This window comes from Salmo salar, chromosome 10 (genome assembly GCF_965601325.2).
Source record: "Salmo salar chromosome 10, fSalSal1, whole genome shotgun sequence".
NCBI lineage: Eukaryota > Metazoa > Chordata > Actinopteri > Salmoniformes > Salmonidae > Salmo > Salmo salar.
Window position 1 is genome coordinate 23,393,385 of NC_138300.1, and position 19,228 is coordinate 23,412,612.

The 19,228-nt window shown below is 44.9% G+C and overlaps 3 protein-coding genes across 3 annotated transcripts; all 3 read right to left on the reverse strand.

The window, feature by feature from the left end:
* Positions 1–3,056: 3,056 nt before the first annotated feature.
* On the reverse strand, positions 3,057–8,516 carry LOC123724390 (uncharacterized). The gene is made up of 7 exons (XM_045687516.2): positions 7,680–8,516; positions 7,055–7,365; positions 5,684–5,917; positions 5,070–5,246; positions 4,289–4,471; positions 3,632–3,697; positions 3,057–3,509 (listed from the first exon to the last, which is right to left on the reverse strand). The coding sequence occupies exons 1-7, from the start codon at positions 8,452–8,454 to the stop codon at positions 3,435–3,437; spliced, it is 1,821 nt and encodes a 606-aa protein (XP_045543472.2). The 5' UTR covers positions 8,455–8,516; the 3' UTR covers positions 3,057–3,434.
* A 58-nt stretch (positions 8,517–8,574) lies between these two features.
* On the reverse strand, positions 8,575–12,683 carry LOC123724529 (ankyrin repeat domain-containing protein 24). The gene is made up of 7 exons (XM_045688606.2): positions 12,642–12,683; positions 11,510–11,596; positions 11,252–11,374; positions 10,260–10,379; positions 10,010–10,142; positions 9,621–9,799; positions 8,575–9,090 (listed from the first exon to the last, which is right to left on the reverse strand). The coding sequence occupies exons 1-7, from the start codon at positions 12,681–12,683 to the stop codon at positions 8,920–8,922; spliced, it is 855 nt and encodes a 284-aa protein (XP_045544562.2). The 3' UTR covers positions 8,575–8,919.
* On the reverse strand, positions 12,070–18,615 carry LOC106613472 (uncharacterized). Its single transcript, XM_045687517.2, has 8 exons — positions 18,540–18,615; positions 15,898–16,028; positions 14,037–14,125; positions 13,800–13,864; positions 13,639–13,696; positions 13,442–13,512; positions 13,181–13,287; positions 12,070–12,993 (listed from the first exon to the last, which is right to left on the reverse strand). The coding sequence occupies exons 1-8, from the start codon at positions 18,573–18,575 to the stop codon at positions 12,810–12,812; spliced, it is 741 nt and encodes a 246-aa protein (XP_045543473.2). The 5' UTR covers positions 18,576–18,615; the 3' UTR covers positions 12,070–12,809.
* Between the last annotated feature and the right edge of the window lie 613 nt (positions 18,616–19,228).

The following is a 19,228-nucleotide window of genomic DNA, read 5'->3' on the forward strand; positions in this document are numbered from 1 at the left end:
AAAAAACTAGTTTTGGTTTGTTTAAATCCAATTAGGCGTCCTGTCAATTTTGTCATTGTCTTTTGTTTAGAGCACCCCTGTCAATGTTGAGTAAGTAGGCCTATAGGCTACCTGGCCTGTGCGCAAACCTAGTCATATAAATGTGCCCATTGGGGATCTGATAGTATTTCTGATTGGCTTAACGCACCACCACTAATGACCTGTGGAGTTTCTCAAAGTAATGTTTTCTTCACCTCAAACAGCAAGAAAACGAAGCCTGTTTTTACATCCATTGAGAATTATAATAGTTTCTCAATGTATCTGAAAAATCTTTCCAGCTCTCTCTCTTTCGATAACCACTCAGCGTGAAAGGGAAAAATGTAATGTTCTGATCCAGTGGAAACATAATATAATAGACTTCTTATCAGTGCTTGGCTTGACATGGACTGAAATAGGTTCCGGTACTCATTTTGGGTGCTGGTACTGTTTATATTTAGGTGCAGGAGCTCCACAATACTTTTGAGCTGCTAATATTCTATAAAGGGAACAGGAGTTTAAACAGTAGAACATTTGAAGTGCTAGTATTCAGCTCCGTTGAGGTCCTGTCACGAACCGGATCGTTTCCCGTAACAAAGAGGCAACAACAAAAATATATTTACTAACTAAAGTAAACTATAAACAAGTAACAATGGTGTGTGTAATCAGTAGTGTAAGTGAGTGGTTACGTGCATAGATGGTGTTGAGAGGTCCCGAAACAAACAAACCAAAAATTGACCAAGGTAAAAACAGTTTCAGGTTGGATATTCAACGGATATTCGCGCTTTTAAACCTCAATACAGTGTTGTATTGTGTCCATTCCTCAGCAAGGAAAGTAGCTATTGGCTGTCCTAAAAGTCGCTAAATGACATCATTATCTAATTTGCATAATTGGCCATGTGCATGTAATTGTGATGGACGCTGTAGGAGAGGAATAACGTAGTGGGAGAGACAAAAAGTGAGTAAAAAACACCCTAAATATGTTTAGAACACAAATGAAATTTCTTCTGTAGATACTTGTTTTTTTAATGTCACAATTCCAACCCTCCTCCTTTATCCGGGCTTGGGACCGGCAAAAGTGACCCAAAAGAGACACTCTGGCGGAGTTACTTCGTTTTTATTTAATTACATTTTTTAGTTTTTTAGTTTAGTTTTTTACCTTTACATCCCACCTTAATGTAAGCCAGGGCGGGATCAGCCAGCGGCGGCTTCCCGCATGCGCGATTCATTTGCAGTCTGGACGCGGAGGGGTGAACATCTGCTCTGACTGCAGCTGGGAGGGACTGCTGTGCGAGGACTGGGCCGCCTGTGAGTGCTTTGGGAAGGGGATGGGGCCCACGGCAGCACCCGCTGCTCTTTGAGAAGAGTAAGAACGATACGTGCTTTCACGTCAGAGTCTTCAAAAGTCTCCAATAACACCAGAAAAAGTAGCTAGATTTGTCGCTAGTCGCTTTTTTGAAAATGTGTCGCTAGAGGGGTCTGAATACTCAAATTTTCACGATTTGGACCTTAATTCGCTTTGCAAAACTAATAAACGTGTGGAAATGTGAGCAGTATTTTGTATTCCTAGTTGAATTAGTTAGGGAGCGTGAACAAAGTAAACTTTTTTACCTTTGAATTTCAATATCTCCTTGGTCATGTGACCAACTGACCTCAAAGGAAGTTCAGAATGTCCACTGACTACCCTTCTATATTGCACACCCTTTAGTTTGTCCATTTTCATCTCACATGATTTTACACTAATTTTTCTCTCTTTCTAATTTAAATAGCTCCTTGGTCATGTGACCAACTGACTTCAAACAAGGTTCAGAATGTACACTCAGCGGGCCGACACATTGCACACCCTTTATTTTTTCCATTTCACACGTTTTTACATAGAAATGTTAAACTTTTTAATTTCAATAGCTCCTTAGTCATGTGACCTACTGACTTCAAACAAGGTTCAGAATGTCCACTGACTACCCTTCTATATTGCACACCCTTTAGTTTGTCCATTTTTACATTACATTTTTTTACTTTCTAATTTCAATAGCTCCTTGGTAATGTGACCTACTGGACTCAGACAAAGTTCAGAATGTACAATCAGCGGGCATACACATTGCGCACCCTTTAGTTTGTCCATTGTCATCGCACGTTTTTACATTACATTTTTAAACTTTCTAATAGCTCCTTGGTCATGTGACCTACTGACTTCAAACAAGGTTCAGAATGTACAGTCAATGGACAAACTAAAGGGTGTGCAATATAGAAGGGTAGTCAGTGGACATTCTGAACCTTCGAGTCCAGTAGATCACATGACCAAAGAGCTATTGAAATTCAAATGTTTACAAAATTCATGTGAAATCATGTGGGATGAAAATGGACAAACTAAAGGGTGTGCGATATAGAAGTGTAGTCAGTGGACATTCTGAACCTTGTTTGAGTCCAATAGATCACATGACCAAAGAGCTATTGAAATTAGAATGTTTACAAAATTCATGTAAAATTGTGTGAGATGAAAATGGACAAACTAAAGGGTGTGCAATGTGTAGGCCCACTGATTGTACATTCTGAACCTTGTTTTAGCCCAGTAGGTCAAATGACCAAGGAGCTATTGAAATTAGAAAGTTAAAAAAATGTAGTGTAAAAACATGCAAGATGAAAATGGACAAACTAAAGGATGTGCAATATAGAAGGGTAGACAGTGGACATTCTAAACCTTGTTTGAGGTCAGTAGATCACATGACCAAGGCGCTATTAAAATTAGAAACATTGAAAAATCATGTGAGATGACAATGGACAAACTAAAGGGTGTGTAATGTGTGTTGGACCCAATCCACAGCACTCTCCCTTCATCTGGATTTATTAGGAATGTAGGATGTCAGGCTTTATGGGAGCACATGTCAGCACCCACTGATATCCCTGGACTAAAACAGATAGAGGAAAATCGCTGAAAAGCTCCTGCATGTTAGTCCTATCACCTTTGAGCTTTTATTTATCCAATAAATAAAAGTATCCAATAAATAAACATCTAAACAAGGAGGTAGAGGCAGGATTTTGGTTTCTTTCTACATCTTTATTGTAAGAATATCATACAAAATATATTCAATCACTAGGCTCATCACACGATTGAGACAAGACATACATTCTTGTTACTCAATACAAGTAATTATCTATACAGACATTTCTCTTTCTGATACCAGACAACCATACCTGTCCATGTCTATCCAGTTCAACGCTAGTCATGAAGGGGCTAGCCTCTATGTCTTTCCAAGGCTACACGTACTGTATGCAGAACAGACCAGTTGCTTTCAGTAAGTGTGTACATATACTGTAGTTAGTAGATGGTATAGTACAGTGATGGGTCCCATAGCCCGTTGTGTCTTCCATTGCACAGGGAGTACACTGCCTGTGTGTGGGGGGGGGGGGGGGGGGGGGGGTCAGTAACCCTGGTCCTTGTGTGACATCCTCAGGATCTGCAGTAAGAGATCTTGGACCTCCTCATCCATCCGGCCCTGAGGAAGATACAAGTCTCATTCACATCCCATCACATCCCATCAACTACACAACAACACTTCATATTGCACTGACCTGATAATGACATGTCTTCTACAAGGGTGCATAGAGTTGGACTTACCTGTACAGCAGCCAGTAGATGGGATCGGTATACAGCTACAACTTGTCTGTGCTTCCGTTCCCAATCCTGTAATAAGATATACAATACAGACAGTATGCTCCAGCGTTCTTTAAACCATGAACCTAGGTATTGTCACGGTAGTCGTAGGATTGAGACCAAAACGCAGCGGGGAATATGTACACTCATCTTCTTTTATTGGGACAAAGAAGGAAAAACAGACCACCACAATCTCCCACAAACTAACAGGTGAAAACAGGCGACCTAAGTATGACTCTCAATCAGCAACAACGATGTACAGCTGTTCCTGATTGAGAGTCATACCAGGCCAACACAGAAATACAAAACTAGAACAACCCCTTAGAAATACAAACACAAGAACATACCCAACACCCCGGAACACATACATCAAATACCCCTCTACAATACACACACACCCCGAACCACCTAAATCAACTACCCCCTCTACATCGACACTTACACCAATAAACCCCAGAAACACTCTACACAAAAATATCCCTCTATCTAAACACATACACAAAACCATGAAAACAAATACCTTCTGCCACGTCCTGACCAAACTAAAATAACAAATAGACCCCTTACTGGTCAGGACGTGACAGGTATTTGGTATTTGTTTTGGCTCAGTGATGCCCTCACCTGGAGCTCCTTGGAGAGTACAGCCACTCTGTTCTGCAGCGCCACCTGCTGGCCAGGGTTCACAGGGGGGACTCTCTCAGAGTGGGAGTGAGAGGAGGAGTGGGAGGAGGAGAGTCCCAGAGGAGGACTCAGGGCCCCCAGAGCCTCCTTCAGACGGAAAACCTCCTTAGAGAGCTCCATTATCTACACACAACAAGAGAGAGAGAGGGAGGGAGATCACAGATCCCTTCATTTCCCATAGTTTTTTTCTCAGTTCCAAATCACACTCATGCCCTCACCGTTCAGCACTATGTGTTGATCTAAAAGGAATGGACAGCAACATGACCACCCAGCTTACCAGCAAGGGGTAGGTTGCCTGATGACTTATACTGAATTTAATTCCACTGCTCTTTTTATTTACCGCTACGTACTTTCAGTCTGAGACCGCCATCGTAAAAGTTGTTTCTGCTGATGTTAAAGAGTGGGGCATTGTACAAAACAAGTCATCAGCGATTGGATCGTCTCTAACCAATCAGAGTATCAAAGCCAATGATTTTACCCACATGTGTTCAGGCTCTGGCCCAACCCATCGGTTACTTTGACCAATCAAAACGGTTTGAATTTGTTCGCATTCGAGAAGTCATGAGGGAGGAGATGAAATCCAGACTCATCATGGAAAAGAAACATTAGTTGATGTGGCGTTTGGTCTAAGCGATGTGGATGGGTAGGGGCTAGGGGTCGATTTCCAAATAAAGTACAGTGTCGCTCAATTTAACTTCTACCATCTGTGTCTCTGTCTCACCTTGCGGTCCTTCTCCTTGACCAGGCCCTGGGAGTCCTTGATGTCTTTGTGGAGCTCCTGGATGTGGCTGGACTGGGCCTGCAGGTCAGCCAGCTGCTGCTGCGCCGTGGCCAGCTGAGCCTCGGCCACCTGACGTTCACTCTTATTAAACAGAGCCTCCCGCTGCACCTGGAACACCTGTTGGGAGGGAGACAGGGAGAAAGAAAGATGTTTTATTGTCACACACCGGATAGATGCAGTGAAATGTGTTGTTTTACAGGGTCAGCCATAGTAGTACAGCGCCCCTAGAAAGGGGGGAGATAGATGACATAAGGGAAAAGGATGTAAGGAGATATAGAACACACACATAAATAACGCAAAAGGAGAAAGGAAACCCTGGTGCACATCAGTTTGTCCGCTATTGTGGCAACAGTCCAACCTGTAGTCTGTAGCATGTGGCTTTTAGTCCACTCTTGAGTTAATGTTTCCGTCTCTAACTTTCTTCAAATTCACAGTATTTTGGTAAACAAGAACAACACACACACACACACACACACACACACACACACACACACACACACACACACACACACACACACACACACACACACACACACACACACACACACACACACCTCGGTGCAGGTCTTCTCATGTTTGCGCGTGAGGTCATTGAATCGGGCGGTGAGTGTGTTGATATCGGCCTGCAGTGAGAGGCGCTGGGACTCGTGGTCCTCCTTGGACACCAGGCCCTGTTCCACAGCCTTTTGGGACCTCATGTCTCTCAGCTCTGTCTCCTTCACACTCAGAGCATCCTTGGCCTCCGCCGCACTGCTCTCACTGGCCTGCAGAGCGCGCTGCAGCTCCAACTGATACAACAGGAACAGTAGACAGCATGAAGTCAGGAAGTACTACTTTCATAGTACTGTCAAAGATTTTTTACAACTAACCCAGGATAGACCAGAGCATGTCGTTTTCAATGGGAGAAAATTAATCACAGTGGGCGTTTTAGAATTTATTGGAACATTTCCATTAGGGAACGGCTACTCTGTGACGTGCACAATAACTCAATTTGCCCTTTGCACTCCTAACAAGGCAATTTTTTGAAACTTTGGCAAATGGTAAAGTCCACAAAACGCAGTCCACTCAGTTTTTTTCAGATTTTAGTTTTGGAAACAGAAAACTATATGGAGATCAAATGTTTCATCGATGAGAAAATTAGCAGAAGGTTGCCAAAATCCATCTTGCTCCCTCTTCTCCCACTGCCGGCCACTGGGCTTCCTCTCATCACTGGATGCTTCACATTTATACATCCGGTGAAATATCGGTCTCATTGATCTATCTGTGGTACTGTAGTGTAGGCTACTCAGTTCCTCCAAGATTTCACCAGGATTTTTTGTGATATTTCCGGGGAAAAATGCTTGTTTTTGCTGGGGCAATTCTGATATTTTGCATAGCAATATGCAATGATTTTGTCCAATTTGTCACGAAAATGTGCGGACGAGGTAAAGAGTTTGTTGACATGTGGCTTGATTGAACTATATTATGCAGTAAATGTGCAGTTGAAATTGCGCGCCCTTTTTTTGTACTGTGGTGATAGGTCCGTTTTTTTTGCGATAAAATTGCAATGATTTACTGTTTTATGTGGAAATAGTACAGTGATTGGTCAAATTTGCAAGCCCGCAGATAATATGCATGGAATTGTTGATTTTGCAAAAGAAATTGCGATTGCAGAATCGCGGAATCCTGGAGGGACTGGCTGTATATGATTGACAGAAGTGGTGCCATACATGGCCAAATGTGGGTCATACACAATTCTGGTGCTTAGTCATTTGTGCTAAAACTTATGTTGTATTTATGATAGCCTAATATCCATTTACTTTAAACCTCAATATATATATATATATATATATATATATATATATATATATATATATATATATATATATATATATGATCTGAGGCTAACTCCCTCGTCGCTTGCATGCATTTCTCTTCAAGCTAACCTTAACTTTGTTGTGCTCCTCCCTGGGTATAAGGTCCTGTTGTGTGTCCTGTAGCTGGGCCTCTAGCCTAGCCGTCTCAGTCTGGGCATGGCATCGCAGGGCCCTTTCTGCCTGCAGCTCCTGGGCTGTCTGGGCCAGCTGCTCCGACAGGGCCGACAGCGCCTCTGTGTGTTGGGACAGGGATACTGCGTCTCTCATGTGGAGGGTGTCCTGAGCCCGGCCCTCGCGTTCCGCGCACAAACAGTCCAGAGCCTGAGCTGCTTCCTGCCTAGCCACCTCCAGTTCCTCTCTCACCTGTCTCAGGGAAGGCTCTAATTGGAGAGAAGAAATATCACAGACTTAGAGAGTGCTCTGATTGGTGAGAAGTGTCATCACGCAAAGCCTCAGAAAGAGTTCTGATTGGACAGAACTGCCGTCACAAACTCGGAGAGACATGAAAGTCATTACATGACAGTAAATGAATGGTTATAAACAAGTTATTTAAAGCTTACCACTGTGATTGACTACAGTGAAATAATTTGTCCTTGTGCCACAAAGAGAGCAAAGATGACAGATAAGGTAGAGGATATTATAATACCGGAGTATAACAGTAACAGGGCACCAGTTAGACACCAGGGAAACACACCTGATGTGATAGAGGGCTCTGACCCCTCAGACCTATCTTCCTCCTCTTCCTCCTCCTCGTCTCCTTGGTGGTGTGTGCGGCTGGGGGGACGTAGTCTCTCCAGCTCCAGTAAAGCCTCGTTCAGTCTCAGGCTGGCCTCAGCCCTCTCCCTGGCCAGCTGCTCACACTGCAGACCCAGGGTCACCTGCACCTCGTCCAGCTCCAAACGGGGAACACACTGCCTCAGCTCCTCCTCCAGCTCCCCCACACGCCCCTGCAGCCTCCGCACCACCTCCCCTTCTTGCTTTACCACACCCTCTCTCCTTTCCCCCGCTCTCCCTGACTCCTTGCTCTCTGCCAGGTCGGCTTCAAGCTCGCTCACCCTCTCCCTGAGGCTCCTCACTGTCTCACTCTCCCCTCCTCCGTCCTCCTTTTCGCCCTCTTTTTCTGTTCCTTTATCTTCCAGGGCTGCCTGTAGTTCCTTAACTTTCTTTCTCAGCTGTTTGACCGTGTCATTGTCCCCTGTGCTCTCACCCTCACTCTGTCCCTCCCCCTGTCTCTCTCGCTCTTTCAGCGCCGCCTCCAGGTCCCTCACCCTCTCTCTCAGCTGCTGCGTCTCCTGGCTCGCCCCCTCCGTCTCACCCACCGTGCCCCCATGGCCCCCCGCCTGTTCCATGGAGTAGACCCCAAGGTGCACCTGTTCTCTCAGCTCCTCCAGTTCAGACTGGGAGTGGGCCAGCTGCTCCTCCAGCCCACACAGCCTCTCCTTCAGCTCCTTACTGCTCTCCCCCTCCATCTCCTCTGTTCTCTCCTTCCCCTCTGCCCCTGACTCCCCCTCTCCTCCCCCTTCCACTTCCTCACACCTGCAGAAAAGACAACAAATATCAGAACTGAAGTGAAGTGAGAGTTTTAACTATGGTTGTAGAGGCACATTATGCTAGCTAGAATCTTCTAATTACAATACTGTGGCTGGCAGGGTTCAAATTACACACTGACTCTTAAATAGTTGGCTTAAAGATGCTAAAAATAGTGGGCTGGACCAGTGTTAATATGTTGAACCATTATGGGGGTGTCCATGTTGATTTAATACTTTAGTCCTTACCGGGGTGCCCTCATGGTAGTGCTCAGCACCCCAGGGCACCTCTACAAATGGAACTCGAACCCTAGTGGGTGGTGTGAATGTGACATTTTAGTCATTTAGTAGATGCTCTTATCCAGAAGGTATAAGGTGGCTGGTGTAAGATGGTGTGGGTGGTAATCCTTACCCCTGTTCCCCTGCCATGCTGGAGGCCTCAGCTGAAGCCCGGGCCTGGGAGTAGTGCTCCTGCAGAGCTTCAAACTCCCTCCTCAGGGAGTCATACAGAGCCGTGGGGACAAAGTCTGGGCCGGATGTCTGCATGTCAGTGTCATCTTTCTCAAACATCTCCAGCATCTGCAAACCACACAAGATCACAGCACAGAAATGATCAGTGAGGGTTTGTTTGTTCTCTAGCAGTTGTGATATGTATATCATAGGTTAAGCATCCTATTTTCCTATTGTCAAAACTTTATAAACTCAGGTCGCCAGTCACAGAACTCCTCTACTCCTCCTTGGTGACAGGTTCAGACTTTATACCAGCCCTTGTACTAGCCCTCATGCAGTACACAGCCTCAGACACACCCTCCCATGGTAGCCAGGCTGTAACCCTTTGTCCCGATTCTGTCTACTTGTACAGACCATGACCCAGTTAGTGAAGAATGCCTGCAACCAGTCTCTGTGCCTCTCTGTGATGCTATTATTCTATTTCTAGCTGGATGCTACATCATAGGCCTATAACGTGATTATGACTAATGGTCCAATCTGATGCTGCTCAGCCAGCCTTGAACCAGCAGCATCATCAGTACTACTCTGGACTCTGAAGGGCCTTTTAATAACTCCCTCTCTATCAATTCATTAGCCGATGCTGTGTGTGTGTTTGGTACCTGCACTTTCAGGACCAGCTCCTGATTCTGTAAGGCCAGCTCCTTCAGCTGTCTGCGTAGCTCAGTCACAGTGTCTGGGTCTGCAGGACCAGGAGAGGTGGGGTTGAGGGAGTCTGCCTCCCCCTCGTCCAGAGCAGAGGGAGACTCTCTCGACCGCCTGGAGAGCAGCTTCTCAGCACCTTCAAGATAGACGGAGGTAAATCAATGCCATATTTTGACTAACAAAACATCAGCCATTGCCATGTCAGTAGCTAGAATTTGAGTGATGATTCATCATCTTGGTATGACTCTCATTAGGCTGCTATATCCTAAGTCCATCTATCCAACAACTGGTCAGTTTAACAAATTTAACAAACTGCCAGCAGTATTCCCTCTCTACCCACACACACCTGGGAAGTCCAGCATGTCGTCATCTGAGTCACTGGCACCGATCACCTGACCTGCCTTCAGCTCCTCCAGCTCAGTCTGCAGCCTGTCCCGCTCTGCCTCCGCTTGCTGCAGACGCTCTCTCAGCTGAGTCAGCTAGCACAGGGAGAGAGTGAGTTCACAGCGGATTTCTTTTCAGATATATGAGAGGTTTCTAGGGAACAGGCGTTTGAGCTTGAGCTCAAGCTCGGAAGTGACAATTGCATGCAGTACCTCCTCCAGGGCAGTGTGGGCGCTGTTCTGCTGCTGCTCCAGACCTTTGATCTTCTGGAGCAGACGTCCCCTTTCCAGACGCAGTCTGCGGATCTCCTCAAACACCTCCTCATCCTCCATCTCACAGACACACACATAGCAATACCTATCAGTAATATCACAGTCGCACAGCAGCACCGTACTCATTAGCAGTCTCAAATTGAATACAGTAGATAGTCATTCGCTATGTATTGTCTGTTACTGTCTGCTACAGTCATAAATACTGATCCTAAAAATGTATATCTAAAGATGAGTACCTTGAATTGAGATGTGTTAAGGTTGTATACCATATGTATAAGCATATTTTATCTCCTGTATGCTTAGGTGCTATTAGCGTTGCAAATGGAGGGTATATTTCTGGTAACATTTATCAGTAAACTAACAGACGTGAGTTGCCTTTTTGGTTAATTCAGATTATCACAGGTGTCTGTAATTATCTCTGGCCTTCTGTGTGGCCTTATCACTTGTAAAATATATACAATAATACAATCATTTTAAAATGTAAAAAAACATGACAAAACTGTAAAACATTAACCTAAATATAACCCATCAATTTATTGAATAACATTGATGTTTAAAATGAGGGTTACAGCATTAAATATCCTTTATATTTTTCACACTTTTATATATTTTACTAGCTATGTCAGTAGGTCTTTGTTGTTCATTTTTTGCCGCCAAACTGGTGGTAGTTGCGAAAAAAGGAAATAGTTGGAAGAGTTGCAGAGTTCATTGAAAATAATGCCATTGTTGATTAGATACTTTTTTCATAAATTAGGCTATTATCTCTTGAACCATCTACTAGAAACTCATGGAAAATATAGACAAAGATATAAAATAGATGACCTATTAATTACCAAAATTGCAGAACATTTCGGTAACTTTGGTAAATTACCGGTAGTTTTGCAACCCTAGGTGCTATGCATACACTATGCAGTGGCAGGGACGTAACTCACAAGGTTAGCCTGAGCAGAGCGTTGCGTCTCTGGGGACTGAGGAGGGGGAGCGGGTCTCTGGGTCTGAGGCTCAGGAGAGGCAGGGGGAGGAGGGCTCTGGGAGGCAGGAGATGGCGGGGAGCCCTGGAACATGGTTATCAAAGTTATTATGAGCATGATTATCACAGCATAAGTAAGAGTTAGTAAGAATCATACAAAAAGCATTTTGATATGTCAAAGTAACAACTATGTCATCCATCTCTAGAGCTGCAGTCGTACCTGGGGAGGGGAGTGCGGAGGAGGGGGGGCTTTCCTCTTGCGGGGGGTTGTACCCCCTGGTAGGGGAGGGGGAGGAGGGGGCTGTCGCTGAAGGCACAAACAAACAGAAGGAACAGGGGAACAGGGGAAAGCAGGAGGAGAGGAGCAGCAAGGTCCAAAACAAAGCAAGCAGTACTGTAGCCTAAAATGTCTTGTAATGAGATTTTTACATGTTTTCCTTGTGAGATGTTACTTCAGCTGTTGTTGTTCAAATGTTGTTGTTGTAGATTGAACATGTGATAAGAAGTTGGTGTTTGTTCCTATGTCGTAAAGTCTATTATGTACAATTCAGTAATACTGGCTATGTTTTTACATGAATGTGTAGTGAGTGAAAATGAAAATGAAATGATGAGTGGTAAGTTACCTCTTCTCCATTGCCCTCAGTGGCTACATATGCATGGGAGAGACAAACAGCAAGGCCTTTTAACCTCTGGTCCATTGAGATTCAACACACTCACACAACACACACACACACCACACACACACACACACACACACACACACAATGATTTACACTGCAGTTAAAGCTAAAAAGCATACCCATTACCCACAAAAGCATTCCCCAAAAAGCTAAATAAAAAAAATCCTCCTATATCCTGTCGCACACATTATACCACCACACAACAGCCCTACTGTAAGCTGTAAGCTACAAGACTCCTCATATATCAGATACACCAGAGACATTTTAGGGACTGCTCTATTTTCATTCACCTCCATTTCAAACGATACACACATCTGTTTTTTGTAAATCAGCAAGCCTTTGTTTAAAGATAAAAGTGCAGCAAGCCTTCCCTCTCTGTTTCAGCCTGTTACAATTACCCCCAGCTGTCTCCTTCATCGACTTCCTCACATTACAGCCATTTCCTGGGGGATCAGATTGAGGCCATAACCCAGACCATAGAATTACAGCTGATAGAAAGGATAAAGCACCATGGATTTTGGTACAGTACACCCAACAGCAGACATCGCTTTGTGGCAGTTACCATGTCAATTGATTAAACATTTGAAATGGTACACCAAATATGGCCTCCATACACCCAGCAGGAAATGTTGAGTTGAATTAGTCTATTCTATCGATTATAATTCTATGCACCAGACTGCCACTGCCAGAGCCCAGAGTAGGGCTGCAGTGCATAGTCGGGGTCGATTCCATTTCAATTCAGAGGGTGGATGGAAATTCCAATTCAACCATTGTAAAAATCCTAATTGAAATGGAATTGAGCCCAATCCTGCTGCAGTCGGCAGGGGAGACAACCAAAGGTTACCGTTGGTTACCTGGAGCTCTGTTTTGCAGCAGCTGTGCGATGCGCTGGTTGCCGGCGGTTGCGCCGTAGTGGGCTGCGTGGTGTCCGAGAGCGTCGGCCAGATGTGGGTTAGCCCCTCCCCTTAGCAACGCCTCCACAGTCTCTGCACTGTCACTCTCACAGGCCAGCATCAGGGCTGACCTACAACATAAAAAACACAAAATCAAGAACATAAGAGCAGGACACATAACATACATTTAGCCCCTCATGAAACACTGCAGGTCTATCTGACTACATAGCCAGCCGTCACCTTTGTCTTATGTTCACAGTTTGTTTTGCATAAGTCAATCTAATACAAAGCCTTGTTTGTTGAGTCTTGTTGAAGTACCTGCCCTGGCTGTCCTGTATGTTGGGATTGGCCCCTCGGTCCAACAGGAAAGCACACAGCTCCACTCTGCTCATCTGGGCTCCTAGGATCAGCGCGGTCACCCCATCCTGAGATAGCGAGGCCACAATGACTTAACATGGTTGATTGAATCATGTGTGTTAGTGATGGGCTGTAACAAAACCCTGCACACCCTTTAGCTCTCCTGGACCTAGCTTGGTGGCTGCTGCTGTACAGAGACAGTCTAAGGCCGATGCCACTTACCCCATCCTGGGTATCCAGACTGGCTTTGAAGTCCCACAGAGTCTCAGTGCAGGACAAGCAGCCGCTCACAGCTGCAGGAAGACGGACAGACACCATAGTGAAACAAATGGAAAGTACAAAATGGTTGAGTTGTTTACAGTGTTACACAAACAGTGCTGTAATCAATTGTATTATACAGTAGCTAGTGCATTGCAGACCTGCGTGATGCAAAGCTGTCCGGCCAAAGCTGTCTGTGGAGTCTACAGACAATCTCTCCTGTGGGAGTATGAGACGCATTTCACCAAAAATGCATGATAACGGCATACCTTATTTTCCATGTATCGTAGTAATATTAACTGTGTCTGACTGTCTATTGTACCTGTAATAGTCTCTTCAGGCACTCAGGCTGGCAGTTCTTGGCTGCAAGGTGAAGGGCACTGAAGCCTTGGAGTTGATGAGGCCATTTCAATCACCAAGAGAAAGAAGGAAAGAATGAGAGTAGCAAGAGAGCATGTTGTAATTGTTTTGACCAGTTATAGCCACAAAGCGTTACCTTGGCGGTCCGTGACACTAAATGTGTTAACAACATGTTCAGGTAATGAGACTGTCGTCTCACCTGTACCATCTGTCACGTTAATGTCTGGCCCGTGAGCCAGGATGACCTCCAAGCAGTCCAGACGACCCCGAGACGCACAGAGATGGAACCTACCAGGAAGAGATCATGTCCTTATGGTGATGAAGATAATCAACAAGAAGATAATCAACAAGATCATCAATACTAGTAAACTCAGCAAAAAAAGAAATGTCCTCTCACTGTCAACTGTGTTTATTTTCAGCAAACTTAACATATGTAAATATTGGTATGAACATAAGATTCAACAACTGAGACATAACCTGAACAAGTTCCACAGACATGTGACTAACAGACATGGAATAATGTGTCCCTGAACAAAGAGGGGGTCAAAATGAAAAGTAACAGTCAGTATCTGGTGTGGCCACCAGCTGCATTAAGTACTGCAGTACATCTCCTCCTCATGGACTGCACCAGATTTGCCAGTTCTTGCTGCTGTGAGATGTTACCCCAATCTTCCACCAAGGCACCTGCAAGTTCCCGGACATTTCTGGGGGGAATGGCCCTAGCCCTAACCCTTCGATCCAACAGGTCCCAGACATGCTCAATGGGATAGAGATCCGGGCTCTTCGCTGGCCATGTCAACACTGACATTCCTGTCTTGCAGGAAATCACACACAGAACGTGCAGTATGGCTGGTAGCATTGTCATGCTGGAGGGTCATGTCAGGATGAGCCTGCAGGAAGGGTACCACATGAGGGAGGAGGATGTCTTCCCTGTAACGCACAGCGTTGAGATTGCCTGCAATGACAACAAGCTCAGTTCGATGATGCTGTGACACACCGCCCTAGACCATGACGGACCCTCCACCTCCAAATCGATCCCGCTCCAGAGTACAGACGCTCATTCCTTCATCGATAAACATTCCTTCATCCGACCATCACCCCCGGTGAGACAAAACTGCGACTCGTCAGTGAAGAGCACTTTTTGCCAGTCCTGTCTGGCCCAGCGACGGTGGGTTTGTGCCCATAGGCGACATTTTTGCCAGTGATGTCTGGTGAAGACCTGCCTTACAACAGGCCTACAAGCCCTCTGTCCAGCCTCTCTCAGCCTATTGCGGATAGTCTGAGCACTGATGGAGGGATTATGCGTTCCCGGTGTAACTCAGGCAGTTGTTGTTGCATCCTGTACCTGTCCCGCAGGTGTGATGTTCGGATGTACCGATCCTGTGCAGGTGTTACACGTGGTCTGCCACTGCGAGGATGATCCGCTGTCCATCCTGTCTCCCTGTAGCGCTGTCTTAGGAGTCTCACAGTACGGACATTGCAATTTATTGCCCAGGCCACATCTGCAGTTCTCATGCCTCCTTGCAGCATGCCTCAGGCACATTCACACAGATGAGCAGGGACCCTGGGCATCTTTCTTTCTGTGTTCTTCAGAGTCAGTAGAAAGGCCTCTTTAGTGTCCTAAGTTTTCATAACTGTGACCTTAATTACCTACTGTCTGTAAGCTGTTAGTGTCTTAATGACCGTTCCACAGGTGCATGTTCATTAATTGTTTATGGTTCATTGAACAAGCATGGGAAACAGTGTTTAAACCCTTTACAATGAAGATCTGTGAAGTTATTTGGATTTTTATGAATTATCTTTGAAAGGCAGGGTCCTGAAAAAGGGACGTTTCTTTTTTTGCTGAGTTTAGTAATGCAACAAAGAAAGTAGAAAGGAGAATTTAAACTATTTACCCGCAGTGACACAGCTTGAACAGTAAGGGCCATTTCGTGGTGCATTTAAACCTAGCCCAAGACTAATCAGCAAGTTCAATAACGATTCTCCATTGAAAGTGCTTCTTAGTCTAAGACTAGGCTTAGTCTGTGTCCGGGAAACTGGCCCTAAGTGCTGGTACTTACGCTGACTTTCCCTCCATGTCCAGTTTGGTGGGACAAAGTCCCTTCTTCACAATCAGGGCAGCTACTTTGTCAGGCTCGTTCTGCTCTACAGCCTGCAGCAGTCTCTCATCGCTCTTACTCCAGTCCTGACTCTGAGGAGACAGGGACAGATGGGTCACGACTCAGTCGCAACCTGGGGCTCATGATCAGAGCTAACCAAATTACAGTACATACAGTACAGAATAGACACGGACCCCTATCTGATTACATACTATACAAAGATCTGAGTGATGACTAACCATAGGTCTAGATGAGACTGCCAAATCTAATACTCGTCAAAGTGAAATGACGATGGACATACGGCACAAGCTGATTGCTTCTATGGGACATTACACACAGTACACAACATTCATTTTGAACAGTTTTTGCCAGAAAAAGTAGAGAGAAAGTACAATGAAAAGACAGCTGAGGTCAAACAGATGTAAAAGAGAGTGTACCTACCACCAGTAAGCTGAAACAGGGACAGAAATAACGCTTCATCAGGCTCAGAGCTGACGATCGATAGAGCTAGGAAGGATCCATAGACCCATAGAGCGGTGCACTGCCTGATCAGAATTCTGACACACACAAACATACACACTACTCAATTGCCACTAGGCCTTAAATACAGCATCAGAGTTTAACACTAACTTAGCACTGACTTAATGACAAAGCAGAAATGCACAGCATAAACCTCGCTGAAAACAATCGACAACCCCATGCATGTATCAAAACAGAACCATGATGATGCACATCCTAAAGATAAACATTAGGCTATACTTCCTTGCACAAACACACACACTGCTTCAGCCCTCTGAGTCTCACGATAACGTCGCTCTCCATACGCAGTGCTCTGCTCTCTCAGCCAAAACACCTTCCACTCTTCCTGTGCTGCTGCTCTCAGGGACCTACGGACTCAGTCTGCAGTCTCAACCTGGCACACACACTCTCTCTATCTCACACACACACACACACACACACACACACACACACACACCTTCCTCTTTTGGTGCCCTTCTTATTTTTCACCCCAGCCTAGTCCTGTCTTCTCTACCTCCTCTCGCTCCTCTCACAGTCTGTCCATTTATTTCAGTCAGCTCTCTCCCTCCCTGTGCTGTCCTACTTGGACTAGGCAGCCTAGCCACACTCTTTCTCTGGGCCTGTGTGCATCAGGAGAAGATGAATGCTCAGCAGAAAGAGGAGAAAATAGCTGGCTGGTAATGCCAAGGTAGGGCAGAGGGGACATGCTGATTAAAAAAAAGAACGAGTTATTGTCACATATACCGGATAGATGCAGTGAAATTTGTTATAATACGTCATCCCTGGAGCAAATTAAGGTTAAGTGCCTTACTCAAGGGCACCGACAGATTTTTCACCTTGTCGGCTTGGGTATTCAAACCAGCAACCTTTCGGTTACTGGCCCAACGCTCTAATCGCTAGGCTACCCTCAACCCTATATAAATTCTAGAATAATAACATCCTTGCTCGACTCTCGTCTGACCTGGACGCAGCCACTTACAGCATTAGAAGTAACCGTCACAATAAGTGAAATAATATAATCTAAACTGAGATCATAAAGTAACTATATCCTTTTCTGTTTGCATTATGCATTGTTCTATCAATTGATTAACTCTAGAAATGAGGGAAGTGTATACGAACATTAATAACCAGTTATGTGGGCTGTTTCTATTCTCTATAGTCTGCTTATGTGTGGTCTGGGTGTGACCAACATCGTGAGACAAATTAAAATGGATGATAAGCTACCTGAGTTGTGCTCCATCTAGTCCATATAGTGTGATTCCCTCTCGCTCCCCCTCCATATCTCTCCCACCCTCTCGCTCTATCTCTCTAAATGAAAATCTGAGCATCCCTCCCAGTGAGAGGGTAAGTCATCGACTGATTAATAACTTACTCTGTTCTCTCTCAGCTTCAACCCAGCAGAGCAGCCATATCACTCAGGCTCTGGGGATCTCTCACTAAAACAGGCCAAGGCACACAGGAGTTGAATTTCTACTCAGAGCTTTCTGTATAGCATAGCCACACAACGCTATAGCTACCAGCTGCTAGCTACCAAACACAAGGCTCCAGTTGCTTGGACATTTACATTAGGCTATACAAAATTAGTACAGACTGGTTCTTGTCTTGGGATTGATTACTTTATTTTCACCCTGACATTACAACCACCTGCATAATGGGATGGGGACGATAGCAGGAAATGAAGGATTATTTGAATGTGTGTGTGCAGCACAATACGTGTGTGTTTGTGGAGGGGGGGGGGGGGGGGGCTGAATAATTGAAGGCTACCTGAGAGCTCTGGTTACAGCATCAGTCTATAGACTGGCCTGCTCCCCTGCTGCTCAGTGATACTGACACCCAGACCAGTGCCCCCCACACACATACTGCATGTGAGCACTGGGACCTACATACAGATAGCCATCAGACAAAGAACACCCTATCACCACCAATAGCAGTCAATATCAGGTCCCAAAAAAGTTTGAATAATACTTTTTACTGCACCTAAATACACCTACGAACTCTAAACGTAACCTGACTCAGTGTATGTAGATATCAGTGCATGAGGTGGATGGTTTTGTAAGAGACCGTCTCCTACTCTTGCCTCTTACCTCATTCTTCTTAAACTTTGCCTTGAGGCTCTTCATTTTGGTTTATAGCACTTTGCATCCAGGAAAGGGAAACTGAAAAGAAATACACCAATTTACTCACCATAGTATTTCAATCTGCCAAACACATGTGGGTTGCTAGCTTTTAACATGCATTCAAACAGGTTTCCCTTTGCATAGCATACAATACAACAATAACCAGGTTTGATGGAGTCTTGTGTGATAAACCACCATATATTTTTAGAATGGAATCCATTGAGACACAGGGCTATTCTCAGTTTTATTAAAGAAGCATTTTGCCTTTTGGGAAACCAATACATTTACAGGTAATAATACAGTGGTAGTACATATGTGATAAGCATGTAGTAGACCAACACACATTAGGCTAAATCCTCAACATTCAATTGGTATAGAAAGAAATACCTGAGGTAGAGTTGTGTTTTTTGGAGGGGGTTTCTTCTGTCCCGTGAGTTGCCTGCTGCCGCAACGTACACAATTGATCCATCCCTTTTGGACTTTCAAATGCACCTGCCCTTTCTTCCAGATCCTCCAATCACCTACGCATCAACAGCCTGATCGGATTTTGATTGGCAGGCGTACATGACAGATTTCGTGTGGTGTGCATTTTTTATGTAAATATTGGGATAACTCATATTTCTCACTTGAGGATAACGATTCAACTTTCATATCAA

Excerpts from the sequence above, each read along its gene's own strand:
- LOC123724390 (XM_045687516.2), bottom strand. The coding sequence starts at position 8,454 with ATGGAGGGGGAGAGCAGTAAGGAGCTGAAGGAGAGGCTGTGTGGGCTG. Across the intron at positions 7,366-7,679 it reads AGAGCCCTCTATCACATCAG|AGCCTTCCCTGAGACAGGTG; the intron begins GTGTGTTTCCCT and ends CTCTCCAATTAG. Across the intron at positions 3,698-4,288 it reads TACTCTCCAAGGAGCTCCAG|GATTGGGAACGGAAGCACAG; the intron begins GTGAGGGCATCA and ends ATCTTATTACAG.
- LOC123724529 (XM_045688606.2), bottom strand. The coding sequence starts at position 12,683 with ATGCACTGCAGCCCTACTCTGGGCTCTGGCAGTGGCAGTCTG. Across the intron at positions 10,380-11,251 it reads GCTCTGCTCAGGCTAACCTT|ATGGAGGATGAGGAGGTGTT; the intron begins GTGAGTTACGTC and ends TGTGTCTGTGAG. Across the intron at positions 10,143-10,259 it reads CCCACACTGCCCTGGAGGAG|CTGACTCAGCTGAGAGAGCG; the intron begins GTACTGCATGCA and ends TCCCTGTGCTAG.
- LOC106613472 (XM_045687517.2), bottom strand. The coding sequence starts at position 18,575 with ATGAAGAGCCTCAAGGCAAAGTTTAAGAAGAATGAG. Across the intron at positions 16,029-18,539 it reads CAAAGTTTAAGAAGAATGAG|AGTCAGGACTGGAGTAAGAG; the intron begins GTAAGAGGCAAG and ends CTGTCTCCTCAG. Across the intron at positions 14,126-15,897 it reads GACATGGAGGGAAAGTCAGC|GTTCCATCTCTGTGCGTCTC; the intron begins GTAAGTACCAGC and ends TCTTCCTGGTAG.